This window comes from Aulonocara stuartgranti (assembly GCF_965226115.1).
Source record: "Aulonocara stuartgranti genome assembly, chromosome: 4".
Lineage (NCBI taxonomy): Eukaryota > Metazoa > Chordata > Actinopteri > Cichliformes > Cichlidae > Aulonocara > Aulonocara stuartgranti.
In genome coordinates this window covers 22,585,721-22,608,488 of record NC_138942.1, presented here as the reverse complement: position 1 = coordinate 22,608,488, position 22,768 = coordinate 22,585,721, and the positions used below count along the sequence as shown (strand labels likewise).

At 40.8% G+C, this 22,768-nt stretch overlaps 2 protein-coding genes and 1 long non-coding RNA gene across 3 annotated transcripts in view; 1 reads left to right on the top strand and 2 right to left on the bottom strand.

Moving 5' to 3' along the window:
• The window catches only part of LOC309704415, a 356,545-nt gene that overhangs the window by 191,964 nt on the left and 141,813 nt on the right, over window positions 1–22,768 (top strand). The window lies entirely within an intron of this gene.
• Window positions 10,297–22,768, bottom strand: part of grin2aa (glutamate receptor, ionotropic, N-methyl D-aspartate 2A, a) — a 170,167-nt gene continuing 157,695 nt past the window's right edge. The window contains exons 14-15 of the mRNA XM_082529530.1: window positions 19,941–20,179; window positions 10,297–14,724 (exon numbers count right to left, since the gene is read on the bottom strand). Of these exons, the coding sequence (XP_082385656.1) occupies window positions 12,793–14,724; window positions 19,941–20,179 (2,171 nt within the window). The 3' untranslated portion in view covers window positions 10,297–12,792. The remainder of the gene's footprint in view (window positions 14,725–19,940; window positions 20,180–22,768) is intronic.
• LOC309704370 (piggyBac transposable element-derived protein 4-like) lies at window positions 16,091–18,562 on the bottom strand. The gene is made up of 2 exons (XM_082529479.1): window positions 16,840–18,562; window positions 16,091–16,750 (listed from the first exon to the last, which is right to left on the bottom strand). Exons 1-2 carry the CDS (start codon window positions 17,566–17,568, stop codon window positions 16,202–16,204), a joined length of 1,278 nt encoding a protein of 425 aa, XP_082385605.1. The 5' UTR covers window positions 17,569–18,562; the 3' UTR covers window positions 16,091–16,201.

The following is a 22,768-nucleotide window of genomic DNA, read 5'->3' as shown; positions in this document are numbered from 1 at the left end:
CCGCCGGGAGAGAGTGATTATAGCGCGTTCCGACATTTTATCATTTCCTGATGATTTCCTGTGTGAACGTTACCGTTTTTCAGCACAATCTGTAAGTTATTTGAATAACATCCTCAGGCCTAATATTGCTCATGTGACACATCGCGGACATCCTCTCAGTTCTGTACATATTATTTGTATCGCACTTCGGTTTTTTGCAAACGGGAGCTTTCTGTATAATATTGGTGACGCTGAGCACGTTTCCAAGGCTACCGTCCGTCGGGCAGTCGGGAATGTTACAGTTGCACTGAAACGTCTCCTGTACTCGTTTGTGGTGTTCCCCGGTCATAGACCCACAAGATTCATCAAAGAGGGATTCCACAAAATTGCAGGTAGCAGGATGAACAAAACTTAATACATGATGTGGTGATACTTGAACTACTACTTAAATTTTACATTTATTTTCAGGGTTCCCAGGCGTGATTAAATTCAATTCAATTTTATTTATATAGCGCCAAATCACAACATAAGTCGCCTCAAGGCGCTTCATAGATGATTGGCCGTATAGATGGCACTCACATTCCAATCATTGCTCCTTCAGTAAATGAAGGAGACTATGTGAACAGGAAGTCTTTCCACAGCATTAATGTACAGGTACATAGTTCCCTGTAGCATTTCAAACTAACAAATTATTTCATTACAGTAATGGATGCTAATTTATGTTCTCTGCACTGTGATATATATGTGATGCTGCCAACATTATCACAAATGTGGAAGCCAACTGCTCAGCCTCTGTGAGTGGTGGTGGTGGAGGACCCCCACCTGTTTTTCGGGCCTCCGCTTTTTTTTCTGTTGGCTATAACGGGTCACATTTGAGCATACAGAGTAAGCAAATATTTACTTGTAATGTGCTCAGATAATTTCAATAAGTGCTTACAGAAAGAAAATTAATGTAGCCTCTAACTGCAATTGATTTACATCGGACAAACAGACCAAGCACTATGGCTCATAATACAATTACACCTTACCTGTTTGGACTATATTTTTATATTTCATTTTTACTTGCTGCCAGGAACGTTTGGGGCCTGTTGGGTTGCACCTGCGCTCACATCACGTCACAAAATAAAATGTATAAAATAAAAAAGAAAATATAATATAATAAAATAACGTGTTAAATGGGTGGAAATCCCTAGATCAATGTTTAAATTAACACTCACGCATTGACTCTGTCGGCTTTGTTTTGCCATGCATGCTCACTTTCTTTTGCAGCTGAGGCTGTGTTACTTTTTTTCCGCGGAATTTGCATGTTATCGGCATATGCTGCCATCAGAATTTCGGCCTCAAGCGCTGTAAAATACATTGACCGCGCCTTCTTTCCCTCCGTCTCCATAGTGACTCGCTTAATCTGTGCTCCACTAATCAGGGCTTTATGTATCCTCGTGCGCGCGCTTAACTTGGGGTTAAGGCAAGGCAAGGCAAGGCAAGTTTATTTGTATAGCACAATTCAACAACAAGGTGATTCAAAGCAACTCCGCGTTGACTGAACTAATTGTTATCAGCCTTTCTGAAACCAAATATTCCGAGTTGGACAGTTCGGGGTTACTCAACCCTGAGTATCATTTTTCACTCTGAGTTTTCTAAACCGGCTTCCTGAAATAGGGCCCAGATCTGAATGAGGTTCAATTTGCCATGTTGCAACGAGCTTAGCTTCTGTCTTGCTAGCTTGCGCTGTGCTCAGTGGATCTGCGCTCGACAGTGCAGCCTAGGCGGAGTAGTCGAACGCAGATCCACTGCGCTCTCAACACAGACAGCATCGTCAGAAGAAAAGTTGATCAAATAAATTAAAAATTTTGTATTGTTCGATACATATGCATACTGAACCGAAAGCACTGTATCGAACGGTTCAATATCGATACGAGTATCGTTGCAGCCCTAATATATATTAGGGCTGCACGATTTTGCATAAAATGAGAATCACGATTTTTTGGCTTAGAATTGAGATCACGATTCTCTCACGATTTTCTTTTCCAGTATAAATATTTATTGCACTTATTAACTGCACATCAACTTCGTAACAGTTGAGACTGAACATAAAAACAAAAACAGTGTTGATGGGTCAGGTGATAAGTAATAGCCTCCTTAATTTCTTTGTGCCTGCGGGAGTTCGACGTGTATAGGGAAGCGCTGTATAAGGTTCCCATTATTGATGTTTGGGTGATTGACCGGAACGGATTTTCTCCTGTCACTTTCTCATCATCCCTGACGTGCTCTCCGTTGTTTTTTCCCTGCTAATTTTAGCATCACACGGCACAGCTTCTGTATCACGTGGTATAAGGCTCCGCCCTTGTCATTTGCTGAGCAGGAAGAGTGAGCGCTTGTTTTCATGCAGATTACGTCCCGGATCAAAATGCGGTACAATCGTCGTTGTCTTTTTTTTTTCTTTTTTTTTAATCGTTGTCATTTGGAAATGAGATCGCACATAAGTATGAATCGAGATCGCGATATTCTAACGATTAATCGTGCAGCCCTAATATATATATATTATAATATATATATATGTGTGTGTGTGTGTGTGTGTGTGTGTGTGTATCCTTCCTAATTCTAAACTGCATACATTTAAAGCCCCTACTCTAACCCTTCTAAGGTTCCAAGGCAGTCATAACAAACAAATCTCATCATATCATGTTCTCAAAGTGCACGAGACGTTACTTTACAACATTTTTTTTCTAGACACAAAGTTAACATCAAATTAACGTTACATAAAGTGGGGTTGTGTTGGTTTTTATCGCTTTTTTAATGATATATTGGTACAAAAGCTCAGAGATGAACAAAGTCAAATGTTGCAACAGTTTTAAAAATTAAAATTTTTGAAAAAACTTTGACAAAACAATTTCTTTCTTTGATTTTGGTTTTGACTTCTTTTCTTCCTATACTAGCGCTGATGTGGAGGTTTTGTCTGAGTGGCGACACCTATTGTTCCGGAGAATACTGCAGCACCAACCTGCACCTTAATGGTAAGCATAAAGTGGCCATGTAATGAACTTACTGGAGGCACACGATGCAACCATTACAGCAATTATGCTCAGGTAGTGCAACACACTTTGCCACTGATTTCACCCAGAAACATCCAGCGAATTGTGGCCTTTGCAATCAACACAAAGCAAATAGAATCATTTAGTGATAAATGTTTTTTAAGGAATAAGCCTCTACTGCCCACTACCCACCCTAAAAATCGTATTTCTCCATGTCTCCATCATCCATATTATCAGCTAAGTTAGTCTAATATTTAAGAAAAGTTCAAAACTCTTAGATGTTGGTGCTTCATAAATCCAACATCTTGGCTAGAAAGATATGAAGATTTCAAATTGATTGATTGAATTTGCACATAAACATTCGCCGTCCCAATAAAGATAAATCACAAACTAAGCTTTTTCTTTCCTTCTCAATCAAGATTCCCCCTGAGATGAATACAAGTCTCAGCATTAACAAACCAGCCGACATCACACAAAAGTACAAGTCAAACTGTTATGTGCAGTGGAGACCAAAGGTCCAATTAACTTTATTACTAAATTTAAAGCCCGAGACAGCGTGAAGACATATTACACAACACACACACACACACACACACATTTTCAGAGGTCATTACAAATATGAAACATTAGCTCAGACGTGCTCACACAAAAGCATTTCTTCATCAGTTGCAGCACCCAAGCCACGCATTAAGTACATGCTGATATTCACTTTATAATCAGACTTGCTTCTAATTGTCTGTGTTGCTCTTAATCAGATTCGGACTGACAAAGTCCAAGCAATCAGTGGTCATCATAACCACCCACCCTACTCAATGACCCCATACCATCTACGTACTACAGCAGTACCTCAAACTGTGGCAGTACCTTAAAAATGGCTTTATAGTTAGTGATACTCTGACACTTTAGAAAAGAGCTTTTTTATATAATCATTTCAATAACATTTTTATGATATGTGCAAATATTTCCCAGGGCTGTCATGTTAGTATGCGAAGCTTTACATGCCAGAAATTATAATTGAAATTGGAGAAAATCCCCACATGAAAACAGCATGTTGGGGCATTTCTTTTTTCTTTTTTTCTTTTTTTTTGTCCAAACATATGTTCTAAAGCATTTTTCTGGAGTAAAGTGCATGTGAGTAAAATCACATTAAAAAAAACCTGATGATACAATATGCCAGGGGTAGGCAACTCCAGGCCTCGAGTGCCGGTGTCCTGCAGGTTTTAGATCGCACCCTGGGTTAACACACCTGAATCAAATGATTAGTTCATTACCAGGCCTCTGGAGAACTTCAAGAAATGCTGAGGAGTCATTTAGCCCTTTAAATCAGCTGAGATGGATCATGGACACATCTAAAACCTCCAGGACACTGGCACTCGAGGCCTGGAGTTGCCTACCCCTGCAATATGCAGTACCAAATCATTCTTGTGGGTTTTACTTCGATGATATTTGCCATAAAAGGTTAAGATAACCCTAAAACTGAGCTATGAAAGAACTTAATCTTGCTGCACAGACACTAGGTGCACCTAAAGGAGGGCAGCATTGGCTTAATAAGTATGTTACAACATTATTATATGCTTAACTTGAATTCTTTTGCCCCATTTTTTTCCCATTTCAACCAGACAGCAGTTGCTACCAGCTGAGAAACACAGTTACACTCCAGTACGTACCAGATTGAATTTGCCTTTCTTTCCTTCTATCTTTGAAGCTATGAGAACCATGCACGTTATCGAGTAAAATATAGTGCTAGTAAAATGTAGCACTAGTAAAATGTAAAAGTAATACAACAGTAAAACAATAAATGATTGCATCTGACAGTTAAAATGTAAACATTAGCAAGATAACAATTTTATTTTTCCTAAAAAATGAAAAAAACAAACTGCATTCCTTGCACATAGTTTTGCTTCTTGTTAGAGGTACCTACTTCATTTTGGTAGCTGTTAACTATCCACATAGTATATACGCGTGTATGCAGAGATCATTATAGATAGATGGATAGAAGGCCTAAAAATATCTACAGCAAATGAAACGAATCTAGAAGTCATGTCCTTAAGAAATAGGAGAAAATTCAGGAAAAACCTGACACAGGTCTCAGTGGAAGGGTGGCTGTCAGGCAGCCATGCTTAAGGAAGAGAAACACTGCGAAAAGGCTGAGGTATGCCAAATCATACAAGAGCTGGACTGAAAATCTGTCCATCATAAAGGAAAGGCATATCGTAGCATTATCTCGACAGAGAGGCAAACAAAGTGCAGCGAACATCTAAAGAAGAGATTTGAATATCCTTCATCAAGCCTGGAGAACTATTCCTGAAGCCTATTTAAAGAAATCACAAGACAGCTTGAATAAGAGAGCTCAGGCTGTGTTGGAGAACCAAATATTGACTTTTTGAGTTGTGGTCTGTTTTCAGTGTATGTTTGCACATATTTCAATAAAATCCTTCACCTATTTGACTATCCTCTGAGTACTGCAAAATTTAGCATCTTTCAAAGTATGCATTTCTCACATGCTGAAGTAATATGCCATTAAAAAAATCTAAAGAATCATTCATTCTTCAAAGGCTGCCCTTAGCATGAATCCCTTTGTGTGAATGGCTGAGTGATGGGAAGGTATAGTTACTTAAACCATAGTACTCGGATCCCTTTTACCTCTGAGCTATTTCACCCTTTTGTTGCCGCGAGGGAACTTTAATGGGAGAGTATGCATATATTTGTAGAGGTAATAAGACAGATTCCTACTGGATGTACAGTATATGGCACAGAAGAGCTTTGAAAAAAAAAACAGTGGACACACACATGGTGAGGATGAGAGTTCCACGTCACGCCAATTGTTTGTCTCCCTAAATCAAACGGGAGGTGATTTTCTGAGCACCAAGGGGGAGAATAGAAAATGACAAAATAAACGAGTGCACTTTTCTCTCTCTTCTCTTTCTTTCATCTGCCCTTCCGCCAAAGAAGAATGATGCGCCACGGTCTTTTTGTTGTGCTGGCTGACACAACCACTCACACACACATATACTCCCTCTCAGACATCCTCTGCAGCACTCTTTGGACCACACTGTGGCTGCCTCTGTGCGATCTGATGAATGACACCCCCATTTCAATTACTGCCCCTCCTCTGTGCTTCTGGCTGTCTTTGAGGCTGCCTCTCACATGTTCCTCATCTTCAAACCAGCCTCTTGAACCAAATCTAGTGAAGTGTCCATGCTTGTGACAGGCAGGCAATGTCGCTGCACTAAAACCTCAGTAAAATGCCAAAGACTGAGCTCTACTTTTTAGTCTTACAAGAGAGAACGTATGGACGAGGTCAGATGAGGACTGCAAAGAGAAACGTGAGTTCTAGGTCTTCACTAATCACTTAATATAACTGATATCAATATCAGACTTGTGTAATTGAATATTTGAGCAGCTGTCTTTGGGATCATCTTTGACACAAATTCGAAAATCATCTTATTTTGAAAGGGCTATGCATGCTTTTAGAGCATCTGGTCTGGACTACTGTAGTACCATGTATACTGAATGACTGAGATCATTTTTATGATCTTGTGACTCACCATGCAATAGAGATTCTAGCATAGAGTGGCACCAGTTCCAATGACAGCCTGAAATTGTGGTAGACATGCTGTGTCCATACACTCCCTCAGATTATTAAGATCTGCTTCATAAGAGGTCCATCCAGCAGTTGAAGCCTATTTAGGAACTTTTAGGAATCCTTTTATTTTTTTATTTATCTTTTCTCTTAAGCACTGTGGTTCTAAATCTCCTATACAAATAAAATGTACTTACTTTTGTTGATTTTTTTTTAATAAGTCTTTGTATGTCTTTTTTGTTATCTTTTAATGTAATCATTTTAAAACTTAATACAAAGTGAGCTGTTAAAGGGTTATATTCTAAGTATAAGTGTATTAGACACACACTCCAGTTCAACAAAAATTCTGTACACTGTAAAGGGATGGTTTTCAGCATGAATTTCCCCAGTGGTAAGAACACAACTGAATTATCTTGCTTTGAGTTTCCAACTTTGGAGATTTGCTTCAAAATAAACTGATGTTATTTACTTTACATTTTTTATTTTAGGGCTACAGTATCTGCTGAAGCTCTTTGGGATATCTAAAAGCATTATGCAATTTGCGAATACACAAGGATTTATTTAAGATGTGAGCAATGATTGTGTTCTGGATATAGATGATATGATCTGTGTAGTTTTGTGTATTATTTATCATCTGCATGTCAGTGATGGGAATAACGGCGTTACAAGTAACAGTGTTACTAACGGCGTTACTTTTTCAGTAACGAGTAATCTAACTAATTGCTATTTCTATCGTTACAACGCTGTTACCGTTACTAATGACAATTGCCTGGTCATTAAATGTACACAATTGACAAAATAGTGGAAATGTTTAAAGACTGTTAGTCTGGTTTAACTAGTAAAGCAGCAATTCAGATAAGATAATCTTTTTATGGAAAACAAATAACTAGTATAACTATTTTATTGAAATCAATCTGGGTGAATCTGCAGACTTTCAGTGACTTTGTGGTTACAGTTTTAAGACATTTACTCACACTTGTGACAAAAACACGAAATTCCAAATTTTTTGGATGCAAACTTTTAGCGTAGCATGTCAATTTCATCCTAACAAAAATCAAGTCAACATCGAGCATTGATGAGCTTATCCTGATCTTTCTAAACAAGAAAAGGAAGAAACTGAGATTTTGGGTTCATCCAAAGAAGACAGCAGCGGGGAGAGTTTCATGGTTTGATCCAGGAGCTGAAGCTGTATCACGTCTGCTTTCGTGCATATTTCAGGATGTCAATGAGGCAGTTTGAGCTTTTATTGGCAGAGCTGGGACATCATCTGAGGAGGCAGAGAAATCATTTCAGATTGACCCGAAGCAGCATCTAGCTACGGGTCTGAGGTAAATAGTATTATTATTTTCATATCATTGTGTATTTAATACCTGTGCAGCTTCTCAGCTATGAGCTCATCTGTTGCCAACAGACATCTAAATGGTCAGCTCTATATTCCCGTAAAAATCTGAAAAGCTTGGTTTTGGGGAGTCCAAAGAATATTTTTTACGCGCATAACTTTTGCATTGATATCTGGGCAAAAACTTCCTCTTCTGTCCACTGGTCATTGATAATGAATGCAGATATTATAAAACGATGCTGTTGTCAGACAGTAGCCAGTGCTTCTGACACTGGATTTTGGAAAATACAATGGTTTTACTCACCCTAAGAACAGTTTATATGTTTATATGGATGCAATGAATGTCTGCTTAACCATGACTGGTCAGTAGTAACTGGAAGCTGTACTAAACTCTTATCTCATGTTTGCACAATTGTTTGCAAACACCATCTTACAGAGATTACATAGAAATTAGCATGCTGTCATTTGTATACTCAAATTTTAGGCCTTTTAGTATTAGCGCAAATTGCTACCGGTATTCTTTATTAACCGATAAGTGAAACTACTGCTAAAAATCAAGAATTACGAAATGAATACGAGACTTTCTAAAGATGTAAAAACACAGGTGGCAGGTGCACAGAGGAAGTAATTAATGATGGATATTGTAGGCAGCAACCCTCATTCCTGACATTCTTGATAAAAAAATAAAAATAATCATATATTTGTAACCCAGCATGCACCGCTTTTGTTTATCTAACAGAAGTAGAGGTAATACCATTAGCTGTGAAAGGAATGGCTTTCGTGTAGAATCAGCTGTTATCTTCAACTGACAAAAGAGGTTACTTCCATATAAGGTGAGGAAGACGCAAAGCCTGTTGTGCTTACCGGGAATTTTGACAGGACAACAAACCTTGTGAATGGTGAAATTTTATTCTAGCCGCTCTACAGAGAGAGAGAGAGAGAGAGAGAGAGAGAAAGAGAGAGATAAACAGTGCCACTGTACAGAAGAGCTCTTGTGAAATTCACACAAAAAATATTGTTTTTACTCTTTATCATTTATAATTCTCCATGATGATGTATTTCAGTATGAATTTACAAGCGATGTATACAGGTGTCATTTCTAAATATATTCAAAATAGTTCCCTAAAAGTCTTTGAGGAAGTATGTTTTTTTTCTTTAAAAAAAAATGAAAGAAAAGAAAGAAAAGCTATATTCTTACAGCAAACCATAAAGAAAGAGGTCTTGTATCTTTGGAGGGATAGCAGACTCAAAGTTGAGGGTTGCTTTTTTTTTCTTCTTCTTCTTCTATCTTCATTACAGTTGAAATCCTGACTACACATGAAGGAGAGGGAAGAGAGAAGCAGAGCTGGTGATACAGTAATTCTCACCTGCCATTGGAGGAAGAGCACAGATGTCCCACCAAAATAAGCCAAGCCCTGACCGGTGACCAACCACTCTACTAGCCAAAAACATGGCCTGATAATGACCAGCCAGCCAATGAGAAAGTTGCACTGGGATCAGGTCTTTAACCTCTCCCCCAAAACAGCAGCAGCATCTTCATTGTGTTAAACACAGATAAATTTTTTTTCCTCTCAAATATGTATATACTCATCACACCTGGTTACAACGCATTAGTGATCATAACATCATAACAAAAATATCAAACGAAGAAAAGAAACAAAACATTAAAGTTGTTACATCTGGGGTTGCATGCCATCACCTCATTAGTTATCATTAAATGTAATTAAAATACATTTTTGCCATTAAAAAATAGCAGGGTTGTCATCACAAGAGTGTGTCTGAGAGTGTGTGTGTGTGTGCGTGTGTGTGTGTGCGTGTTTCTTTGTGTATGTTTGAACAGAAAACATCATCAGTTTACATGACAGTTCTGTAAAAGTAGAACAAACGAACAAATTGCGATGAGTTCATAAAACGCAAGGGTGCCATTTGATATTTTTCTTTTTTTTTTACATGTGCATATTGTTCACTTGTCAGCTCACACAAGCAGCATGTGGAGATAAATATGATAGTAATAAATATGTAGATAAGATGCAAAAAAAAGAGAGAGAGAGAAAAGGACAAATCTTGCTCTTCAGTCAACACTGGGTAAGCTGATTGGGAAGCTAGGGGGAGATTCACTGCGGTATTCCAAGAGTACAAAAAGGGCGATATGACAGTGGTTAAAAATGGAGCTTCAATCGAAACACAGTGGCTAATGCAGTCAACTGCCATTCAAAGTCATGGAGAGGAGGAACTATAAGGGTAGCATTTCAGATTTTGGATGTTTAAGAATCATCCTTCGTTCTGTGAAGGGTGCTCAGCTTAGTGTGAAGTGGAGCTGCATACAGCACATCCCACACACTGGGAAAACAATCTAAGCCCCCCTCTCACCCCACCCCTACCGCTGTCCCTTCACTCCCTCCTTCGTTTCCTCTTCTATCTTTGCTTGGGTTGCATGAGCTCAGGCAGAGAGCTGAACTGGAAGACCTTGGACTGGTAAACATCAAAAAGAGAAAAGTTTGATTCTGCCTTATGGCCGCTTCTTCTTCGTCTTTTTTTTTCCCCTTCTTTTTTTTTCCTACAAAAAAACAAAACAAAAAGAAATTCTGCGGCACATCCTACAGCTCTTGCTACTGTTATTAACGCCCCCCTAAAACATACAGAATCATCCTGAGGTATATTATTTGAAGCAATTTTGGCTTTTGTAAATCTAATCAATCAAGCAAATCAGTCAGTTAAGATCGTTACATGACATTTTTCTTTAGACAGTACATTTTATAAAGCATGATGCTACCAAGGAAAAAAAAAATCTATGCGTGTGCAAGTCTTTTTCAGTTTAGTGTTGTCAAAGAAAAAAAAGGAATGAACGAAAAAAAAAATACACAATCAGATTAAGAACCAAATGTTCTGGTTAAAAAGTTCAAGCTTACCCAAGTTCTGCCATGCGCGCACACACGACTTATTCCATGCCAATGGATGGATACGTAATTGATGACCACATAACACCCATCCCATCCCGCATCCCTCCCAAACAACGCTTCGAAGGTAAACAAGGGATCCATCCCAAGCAGTCTTCACATCCTCAAAAGCCCTGGTTTGTTGTAGATCAACAGTTCCACACAAAGTTAAATCATCGAAAATTCTGAACGTAATCCCAAGCTAAACTGCAGAGGCTGGACGAACCAACCAAAGTTCAATTTTTAGTACAGAAAATGATTCAGATTAGCTCTATAGACATCAAACACTCCAGTGATGTCATATTGATGGAGAAAGGGAAGAAGGAAAGATGAAAGAAGGAAGGAATCATTGGTGTTTTTCATAGCTAATACCCTGTTTCTCAGTGGCGTGGATAATAAAATAATAATTAATAAAAAAAACTCACACATTATTGCCCACCAAAAACAAAATGATGGTGGTGGAAACAGCTGCGCTTAACCTTTTTTATTTTGTTTATCTCATCTTTGCTCTCTTCCCTTCCACCTTTACGTCAATCATGACAGATTTAAGAGGGTAGAGGATCACCACGTGATGGTGCACACAGCCATCCACCGCATCCGGCAAGACGCAGCTAATTTTAGAAAAATGTAAAATATGTCTTAGAGTGTATATGTGTATTTTCTCTTCTCCGACACAAAATGAAATCAACACATGCAAAATAATCTGCTACTCATGAAGGTATTTTTCAGTAAGCTTTGTTGTTTTTTCTTTTAGGTTTTTTTTTTTCAAAAGCAAATGTGGGAGGTTTAAACTAATGGCTATTGTGCTACCAAATAAGCAAACACTAAAATCCTACATAGGGGGATCCGGATGCCAGAATCCCTAAGAAATCTTATAGTTCAAGAGAATAAAAGCAATACTTCGCAATTATTGTTTGTTTTTTTGTGCAGAGCCACAAATGAAATGCCCATCAAGTGCCTTAGGTTTCCCTGCTCGTCTGTCCTTTTCTATCAGTCATTTTGTCAGCATGCCTTTTATCTGTCAGTCTGTAAACAATATTCATTAAAAGCACCTGCATCGCTCTCAGCTTCTCATCACTGTCGCGTCCCTCAGCGTGGGCTGAACATACAAAGTTGTATTCTGAACAAGAACACGCTATCAAACAGCCACAAACTATTTGATGCTCCACTATGTGCCAGTTAGCCAATCACTTCCTTCCTCACTCTCTCTCTCCTCTTCCACTGCCAGGTGTCTTAGTGCCCATATTTGTCAGCATAACAAGCAGCAGACCGTTGGACTAGCTCTCTGTGACGCCCCTGCCCTCCTGGGATGCCTCCATGTCTGGCCTGCCCATCTGGTCTTTCTGTCAAGCCTTTTCCCTTCAGCTGGTGAGCTCTAAGGTTGACAGTGAAGGTGGAAAGGAACACGGTGAGAAGGAAGGTGGACAGTGGCTAAAGAGCTTCCTCTCGCTTCCTTTAATTCCACTGTCATATAATTCCTCTCATCCTCCTCACCACCTCCTCGCACATTTGAATGCCAAATCAACTGATTCCTTTCTGAAAGCTATTGCAGGGAGCCCTGTGTTACTCTAACGTATACGGTACCATATTGGTTCCACTTATGGGGCTATGTCGTTTTCTACTCCTAAAAACCTAGGGATTAATGATTACCCTCCTCTTTACACAAGGATACCTTATGGCAGAGTGCTAGCCCTATAGCTGTCTCACTGGTACATGGGAGAGAATGGATAGAAATGGTGATATCAAGAGAGTAGTAGTAATACCGTCATACCCAAGTGGGCACAAGTTCGTTTGGATTACAATGTTGAAGAGAAGAAATCGTAGTGTGGCTATGGCATCCCTTATTGGATAACATAGTTGATAAATTATAATACAAACCCAGAGAGGAGTAAGAAGGAGAGAACACATTATTTCTTATATCAACTAAACATCTGACTCCAGACTGGGAATTTTTTTATACACCCGTCTATTGCTGAACTGGGCTGAGTTTAGGACGCCACGTGGGGCTGGGTATGCACTAGTCTTATTGGCTGAGTAAGGCATCGCATGCTCTTTATTGTACATGTCATTAGCTATCCGCCCGTCCCGTGAGCAAAATGAAGTGGTGGATTTAACAGAAGAGCGGAGATTGTTCGCATCGTTGCGTGTATTGATGGGAGCCACTGAAAGCTGTTGGTAAATATCAGAGGAGCTACGCCCATGGACCAGTCTGCTGCTGGTGTCATCCCTCAGCGAATGACTGAGAAAAGGGTTTTCCGAGCCATGGGCTGGGTACAGGGACTTGCTCCTCTTGCTCTCCTCTAGGTTGTGGTTAAACAGCGTAGACTTGGACCCAGTGCCAAAGAGTCTGCCAGAGTAGGGACGCATACCAAAGAGGTTCGCATAGTGCGAGTCAGACGTGGAGTCCAAGAAGCGATCCTTCTCTTTGAGGCTGACACTGCGTGCCGGTCGGCCCAGATCTACATCTTTGGGCTTTTCAAGCATGATGTTGTCAAAGGAGTGCTGACGACTCAGCCTCAAGCGATTTCTTTTTTGGACATGCGGGCCATCTGTCTGTGGCCAGTACAGACCAAACATTTCATCCGGTTGCTGCTGCTGTTGGTGATGCATGGTAGGGCTGACCAAAGGGTCTGCAAGGAGCTGGTCCTCACTAATGTCATACAGGTTGGCCGTGTGGAGGCACGCTTCACACCGATTATAAGGTGAACGTGTGCCCGAAGCTGAGGCAGAACCAGTAGAGGAGTACGGCCCTGCAGGTGGGTAGCTAGCAGTCACTTTGGATAAGCAGGAACGGCAGTGTGTCTGTTTGTAGCGATCAATGGATTCATGCGGGGACAGGTTTTTCTCTTTTAGGTTGTAGTGTTTTGAGTAGGCTGGATCTGGTAGAAGATCTGAGTCTGTATGATGCAAAGGCGAGGAGTTCAGATGAATTATGGGCTGCTCACACTTCCTATAGTTGTCACTGTGGTCGGAGTAGATTTCGGGGTATTCCAAATCGTCCGCAGCAAGACCGCGGCTCTCACGGTAGTGAATGGGGTCTGAGTGGAGGCTCAGCTCCCGGTCTGAGTCGATAGTGTAGATTTTCTCTCCTCCTCCTCCTCTCCCAGTTTGGTTGGTTCCGCCGCTGACCTGCTTAGTCTTTAAGTAGGACAGCTCCACCTCACTGCAATCCCTTGGGTATTTTGGAGTCACCGATCTTTTTTTTAAGTTGTCCTTGGGCTTCAGATGCTTGTTGTTTTCTGGGTCCTTGTAGGAGGCTGCTCTACTAGAACAGTCTGAGATGTCAGAATGGGCTGCATCTTCAGGGAGGTACCGCTGAGTCTTCATTGACATTCGTGGGTCTGGCATCAGCATGTCAGGCATCGGCGAGGGCCCGGGTGGTACTGAGCGAACCGTGTCCACCGACTTCTTCCACAGCGTGCGTTGCGGTTTTGCGTTAGTCTGGACTGCGTCAGCACTTACTGCTACCTCCACTGTGTTGGGATTGGCATCATTCAGGGTCAAAGGATGCTGACCTCCCTGGAAGATATAGTTGTTAAGATGATCTTTGTGGCGGTTAGCGAGATAGGACTGCAGGTCGCCAGCATCCCCGTAGATCATATCTTTGGGGGCATAGCTTCGGTTGTCAGCGTAGATGAAGTTCCCCTTCTCTGCCATCATGTCCATGATCATAGGACCAGCCGAGTGCATGAACTCTCGTTTGGGCGAGTTCATGCGGGAGCCACCCAGGTTAGACATGTTGGTCATCTGTTTGGCCGACTTAATGAGCTTCAGCATTTTGTCCTGGGGGCTAAAGTCCAGGTCTGACTTTTTCTTCATGTCAATGTGAACTCCATGGATGCAACTCCAGATTCCCTGCATTTACATACATGGATGAAGACGAAGGAAGGGAGAGGTGAAAAAGGAAGGAGAAATGAAAAGGGCGGGAGAGATTCAATGGAATGAGATGCACAGAATCCAATGCAAAATTAGTCACCCACTGTAACCATGTAATTGTAATGCAAGTACAGTTTGAAAGCATATTCAGTTTATCTTTCTTTCATTATAAAACACATTTGGGGTTTTCTCTAAAATAAAAAATTAGAAATATTACATTAAAAATTCTCTAATAGCATCTGTCAACAATAAGGGGAAACACACATTCACAAATTCTTTAACTCTCAGCAGTTCAAATCAGTAAGATGCTGAAAATTCATTAACACTTACACCCCCGGAGAGCAGTCATTTCGGGGTAGTACCTTAGACCCCCGCGGAGTCATCATTTTGCGTTTCTACCTTTAAAAGCCGGAGAGCAGTCAAATGCTGGAAGTGGAAGCTAAATTGGCTAGTCATTCATATGTATATTGGGTCGTTACCTAGGAATTCTGGAGGGAGGGGATTGGGGGAGAAATCAACACACATGAGTCTAGGTCCTTTGTTGCTGACATTTATTGATAAAAACAGTAGTTTCATTTCATGTTATTTCCTTTTTCATTTCAAGCAAGGAAGTGGATGTAGTTAGTAAGTAAGATATTTCAGACATTATTCTGACACAGAGGAGGAGATACTGGAATTATAATTAGTATCTATGCATGCATTTGTGATTTTGTTTGACCTTCCCATTGCTCACAATTTGAATTTGTTCACACTGCAGATGAGTGTCTCAGTCCCCAAACAAGCTCTCTTTTTCGGTGGAGAAGCAGTCTCCTCATCCGCAGTGAGTGTGGAGAAATCAACACACATGAGTCTAGGTCCTTTGTTGCTGACATTTATTGATAAAAACAGTAGTTTCATTTCATGTTATTTCCTTTTTCATTTCAAGCAAGGAAGTGGATGTAGTTAGTAAGTAAGATATTTCAGACATTATTCTGACACAGAGGAGGAGATACTGGAATTATAATTAGTATCTATGCATGCATTTGTGATTTTGTTTGACCTTCCCATTGCTTACAGTACAAAAAACCAACCATTTGTACACATATGTACTAATAATAATAAAAAGTGAGTGCAACACTGCAACCCATCACCCCGTCGTTCAGTGGTCGTTGATCAGTGGTCCATTGTGGCACCATTCAGAGCACTGGTACAATAGTACCAGCAAGATATGGGAAGACATTGCAAATGTACTTGGATTTTAGGTTGCAAGCCACCCAAAACTTGATCCCAAACTTGTCAGGTTTACTTGCAAACACTTGGAGTGTTTCAGTATGCCATCTTAGGGAGAACTCAACACACATGTAGGTCCTTTGTTGCTGACATTTATTGATGAAAATAGAAAAAAAACCAACCGTTTGTACACATGTTTACAAATAATAACAAAAATTGAGTGAGTACATTACAACATTTTCAGCAATCACTCACAATCCTGGCACTGCCACGGTATCTGTCGCCTGCATTTACCACATGTGTACCTGTAGCAGTGAACACATCGCACAGTGGCCTGATTTTTTTTGCATCTGTGTTTGACCTGACACGTGGCCCTTTTTCCAGGGCTCGGTGTGGAGGGTTGTGTCCGAAGCAACTGTTCTTTTCTTTCCTTCTTCGCAGCTACATGAGAGTGAGCCAATTCGGTTGCAAGGGCTACCAGGAAGTCCACCCGTCTTTCCTTCGTCCCGGTGCATTCTTGATACAGCACATGTGCATTCAGTGCTGCCATGTCAATCATGTTATAAAACACGGCAACTGGCCAGCGCCGTGTTCCTTTGCGGACAGTGTACTCCCGAACCATCTGGTCCATCACATCCACGCCACACTTTGTCTTGTTGTAAAGGGTGACAGTGTTTGGCTTCCTTTTGGTAGTGTTTTCGGTCTGAACCACGCTGTGCATGCTGCTAAGAATATATACTGTCTTCTTCCGTTTGGCCGCATACGCCGTCAGCGTGGCAGCAGAGGTTGAAAACACCTAAGAAATAAGATAAATTGTTAATTCCATAGCCCTTTTACACACAATGAAACACATAAACATAGAACCACAAAAGACCTGCAACATACCTGAGTGGTGAATTCATTGCGATCTGTCTGTCTAGTGGATTGAGGAATTTCCCTGCGAATCTTGTTGACTGTGCCGAGGATGGTGGTTTTCCGTCTAAGAAGTTTTTGCGCAAGTGAAAGCGATGTGAAAAAATTGTCAGTGGTAACATTTCTGCCCTTGTCCAGGAATGGTTCCATCAGCCTCATAACTACATTTTCGGAAAGTCTCTCCCCAGTGGGACGATTGGGGTCCTTGCCAAGATATGGGAAGACATTGCAAATGTACTTGGATTTTAGGTCGCAAGCCACCCAAAACTTGATCCCAAACTTGTCCGGTTTACTGGCAATATACTGCAGGAAACTGCACCGAGTTTTTGATGGGAAAAGCTGTTCATCAACGGTGATATGTAGACCAGGGTTGTAGCACGTGATGCAGTTGGTGACAAATGATCCCCACACACTGGAAATTGCTGCGAACTTATCAGTCTTTGCTCGATCACAGCGGGTGGACTTGTCATCAAAGCGTAGGTGTTGCATGATGTCTTGGAAGCGGTTTCGTGCCATAGTTCCAATTATCTGTGGGTTTCCCAGGTTTGCTGACCAGCAGTCATTTACAGATGGAACCCTGTAAACCCCCCGCAAGATGACAATAGCAATAAATGCCATTAGTTCAGGGAGGTCCATGAACCAACAAACATGCTCCGTTTGCTGTGCATGTTGAATAGTCCATTCTTGAATGCTACGAAGCATGTCAAGAGTGATGAAACACAGGAAGCTCTGAAGGCGACTCAAGATACTTCTCCTGGCCTTAGCCGTTGGCTCTCCATCTGCAGCGTACGGTTCTATAGGGGTGAAAGGGAGACGGGTCCCCACATGTTCTTCACGCCACACTGTGCCATCTTTCGCTGTCTCAGTCCCCAAACAAGCTCTCTTTTTCGGTGGAGAAGCAGTCTCCTCATCTGCAGTGTGAACAAATTCAAATTGTGAGCAATGGGAAGGTCAAACAAAATCACAAATGCATGCATAGATACTAATTATAATTCCAGTATCTCCTCCTCTGTGTCAGAATAATGTCTGAAATATCTTACTTACTAACTACATCCACTTCCTTGCTTGAAATGAAAAAGGAAATAACATGAAATGAAACTACTGTTTTTATCAATAAATGTCAGCAACAAAGGACCTAGACTCATGTGTGTTGATTTCTCCACACTCACTGCGGATGAGGAGACTGCTTCTCCACCGAAAAAGAGAGCTTGTTTGGGGACTGAGACACTCATCTGCAGTGTGAACAAATTCAAATTGTGAGCAATGGGAAGGTCAAACAAAATCACAAATGCATGCATAGATACTAATTATAATTCCAGTATCTCCTCCTCTGTGTCAGAATGTCTGAAATATCTTACTTACTAACTACATCCACTTCCTTGCTTGAAATGAAAAAGGAAATAACATGAAATGAAACTACTGTTTTTATCAATAAATGTCAGCAACAAAGGACCTAGACTCATGTGTGTTGATTTCTCCCCCAATCCCCTCCCTCCAGAATTCCTAGGTAACGACCCAATATACATATGAATGACTAGCCAATTTAGCTTCCACTTCCAGCATTTGACTGCTCTCCGGCTTTTAAAGGTAGAAACGCAAAATGATGACTCCGCGGGGGTCTCAGGTAGAAGCCTTCTTGACTTGACTGCTCTCCGGCTTTTAAAGGTAGAACGGTAGAAGCTGGGAATTCCAGTGTTAATGAGGTTAGATTTCTAATATCTCCAGAATCTCTCTTAGAAGTATTCACAATGTGACATAAGCCTCATGTAAGCAAAGCAGTAAGCAAAGCAGTAAACAACAAAAACTACCATCAGTTTGACTTTTGAACCTTAAGACAAACTATTGAATGAGCAAGTATTGAGTAAACAACAGCTGACAGTTAAATGTCTAAAACAGCCAAAGAGCTGTTTATAAAAGAACAAAAAATCCTTTCACCACTGTGACAACTTACTAGTTCACAAATTAATTCCCAGAAAACATTTATCATGTCCCGAAATCAAACAACCTTTTGGTTCAATACACACTTTGCAAAGCTTATCGTGACAAAACGGGCAATTAAGGTTGTATTTTGTTTTAAATTATTATTGAGAATGGCTTTGAAGTAACTAGTGCACGAACATCACTTTTAACTTTCACATACACAGCTTTAAAATGAGAGCAAAGAAACTTGCTGCTTTTAGAGACACACGTCTCCATTGTATGTTCATATACACAATAGGGGACAATGCTGACCTTTTAGAAAAATGAGAGAAAATACATTGATTTGGCATGAGCTGCCATCATTTTACCCCCCAAAAAACATGTTGCAATTAGGATCTATTAGGATCTATCTTGTCGATATTCAGGTCCGCCTCGTGATCCCTCCCCCCCGCGCTCCTGCCTCTCATCCTCCTTTGTATTGCTGTCCCGCCTTTCCCTTGTTTAACTCAGTTTCTTAGCTTATCAGCAGTTTTCTTTCCCTGCCCGTATGTGTGCATGTTTGCTCTTTTCTTTTATTCTGCTGACAGAAAATAGAACTAAGAGAGAGCTGTCTAACCCCAATAATACATTATTAGCCCACGAGTCTAGCTGCAATCTTCACTGCAGCTCATCGCCTTGGACACATCCGCTGTTAACCCTCTAAGCTGCTACTTTTTCACCAAAAGCATCTCTTTCGTCTGTTTGTTTTTCAAGCAACTTAAACTAAAGATCACATGAAACAGCAAAAGCTGTTTTTAACCCTATGGTGCGCAGCTATAGAACAAACCACCATGCTAGTAGATGGCTGTAATGCAGAAGTATGTAAAGTGAGAGATGGACGACACAGTAACAGTAGTGATCATGAAGTTCATTCAAGTTGTGCGTCGGCTGAAAGTGGATGGCTGTTTTGCAATTAGGGTTAGTGAATCAGCAGCAGTAATATATCAGAGTCAAAATCATCGCTTCAGTAGAGGGACTTTTTGGGGGATAAAATGATTTAACCAAAAATTTACTTTCCAGTTGACTCCTGCAGTGGAAATGCAAAAAGCTCCTCAACGATTCATAGAGAATTTCATTTTTATGCAACCTAAATACTTACAAAAATGGGTGCTTACCCGACTGATGCTGAAAAGAAGACCCGGCTTGCCGGAGCAGACCCCAGTGAAGCAGTATCTAAGCCTCCAGTAGAAGAGATGCTCAGAGACAAAGGTAATGAGGGAAAGCCCCATGGCTGTGGCCAGCATGTAGAAGACCCCTGCCATGTTGTCAATATCCAGCTGACTGGACATCACCTCATTCTTCTCATTGTGGCAAATTCCTGTGAGCCACTGGGCTTCTAGTTCCTCCATTTCACCTGAAAGGAAAACAACAAATCCTTTACCAAATAGCTCAAAAACATAATGGCATACAGGATTTCCATGTTTAGACAAGTCAGAAATTTACTGTTAACTTAAAAGCTGCTGCAAATTTATTTTAGGCCAATGGTGAGATCCTTGATACAGACAGAAACTGAGGATTGTACGGCGTGCAGTATTGCCATGCTCTGCAAACCGCTTTGCAGCCCACTACTTCAACAACTGCACTTTCCTATTCTGTGTTGCACATAATCAATGTCATACTTGGTGTTCTGCGCTGGGACCTCACTGTAGCCCACACTCCTAATTTTCCTACAACAGAGTCACAGAGTACAGCCAAATATAAATTCTTGCAGTTAAAAATAATCATTTTCTTTTGACTAGTGGTCCTGAATGAACTCTAATTGAGTATAAAGAATGTAGATACTGCATTTCTACCCTAGAAAGGCAATCTATAAATTCAATGGCTGGTAGCACCTTTATATTCTGTCACTTGTCACTGGGCTTACCGTCTCCTCTATGTTGGCCAACAGGGCAAATATATGTTTCTTAAATGTGGATAAAAAAAGGTACAAAGGAATAAAGACCTTATCTTTCCTCATTTCTTACTCTATGTTCCTTTCCCTCTGTTCCCCCTCTTTTTCCGGCTTCCTCTGTGACATTTGGCGCGTGGCTAATCCAATCGGTGTCATTCAGGGCCGGATAACTAAGGCTGCTAGTGGGAAAGACAAATATCATGGTGGTGTTCAGCTAGATGTCTTTGGGGTGCAGACTCAATAAGACATCATTAGCCTGTTGGTACAATTGAAGAACATTTATCTCATGTCAGACTTGCAAATACATGACTAGACGTAGCCATGCTACCTTTTAAATGAAATTATGGCATGCCGAGAACTGGCTTCAAAAGCAAATTAAGGTGAATGACATTGTTATCAACAGGTGACTTTGTCTCCACTTTTTGTTTAATCTATTCAAGGGAAAGGCTGCTGCTCATGCTGTTGCTTTTTCTCCAGAGGGGAAACTATTGCTGAAATTCAGATTTTGTTCTCGTTTCAGTAGTCACACGGCTCAAGCTATAGTCTGGTGTTCAGTCGGTTGGAACACAGGAACACAAGTCCCTACAAGTCGGGTTTAAAAAACATGTAGCATGGAGCAGCTCAGACTTTATGTGTCAGTCCAGTTCAGCAGATTCCTTCAAAATTTGTATCTATGTTTTACAATAAGCCTACCTCATAAATCAAAATTAAACCATTCCCAAACGTGACTTGATGATATGAAATGCAATGAGAAATGCATATGTTCAGCACTGTGCTTTATGTAGAATGGGAAAAAAAATGGTAAGAGCACAAGTGTGGAGAACTTGCCAAACAGGTGCTGCTAAGACAACAGGACGTTACAGTTTTCTAATTATATGTATTTTATGTGAACATTTGTTGTTGTTTTTAAAAACCACTACACGAAGTGTGGCACTGGCTTCCAGGCCACCTCCTTTTTTGTCTCTTTTCCTTCTTCACCTCCCTTCCCTCTCTACTTTTCTCCAGATTAATCTTCTCTTTGTCTCTTCCTTGCCCATGAAATGCCATATGCTTTCCGCCCACATTCTGTCTATCTGATCATGTAGCATCTGCCGAGACAACAAGTCACTGTCATCTATCAAGTACCTGCCCTTCTGTCACTTCCCATCTCTACCAGACACACTTGCTTTCCTTGTCTTGCTCTTGTCCCATGCCCTGTGCCTCATCCTCTTTTCTTTTTTTACCTCTCTCTGACCTCCGTGCACGCTGCCTCTTTTCTGACGCTGTCATCACTATTTCATTCATTTCTCCTTCCTCTTGCTACACAAACTTTCTTTTTAGGTCTTTGTCTCGTGCCATTTCCTTTTATCCCTCTCACTTGCTCTGTTCACCTTTATCTTTATCTTTTTGGCATTTGTCTTTCTCTTTGTGTGTGTGTTTGTGGGTGGGTGGGGGTGCACGACAACTAGTTTATACCAGAAGCTATAACACATGGTGCAAAGAAGTATGAAGAGATTGGACTGCAAAGAAGTATTAATTATCAGGAGAAAATAAGGCAAAACAAAAACACAGAGCCTGATTCCTATCAAAATTATCCAGCTATGGAAACATGATGGAGTGTGGCCTGCATGCTCAGAAGCCCTGATAAGATTCAGTTAGAGGGGATTATTGTGACACCAATGTTCATTTAATCAACTTCAGTGCACTTACTGTGAGTGGCTGTGAACGCTCGCATCAGCAAAACGCTTTCGATGTAAAATGTAAATGAATCTTGTCACTAAGAGCTCTGGCTGTCTCGTGTTCGCGCTGTTTTGCAGTAAGAAATTTGTTTAAGTAAAAACTTTTGAGGCAACTGTAATAAAGGAATCTGGTAATTCAGATAGAGTACATACACGCACACACATCTGGTGCTGCAGAGAGGAATACATTAGAATAACTTACACACTCTGCCCTCTGTTTAGAGCAGCCTTTGTCTCCAGAATAACATCAAAGGACTATTTATACTTCACTGCCTTCCCTTTGTGTTGTCAGGCACAGACAAGGCAGCAGAGATGTTTGCATGTGAGTGTGTGG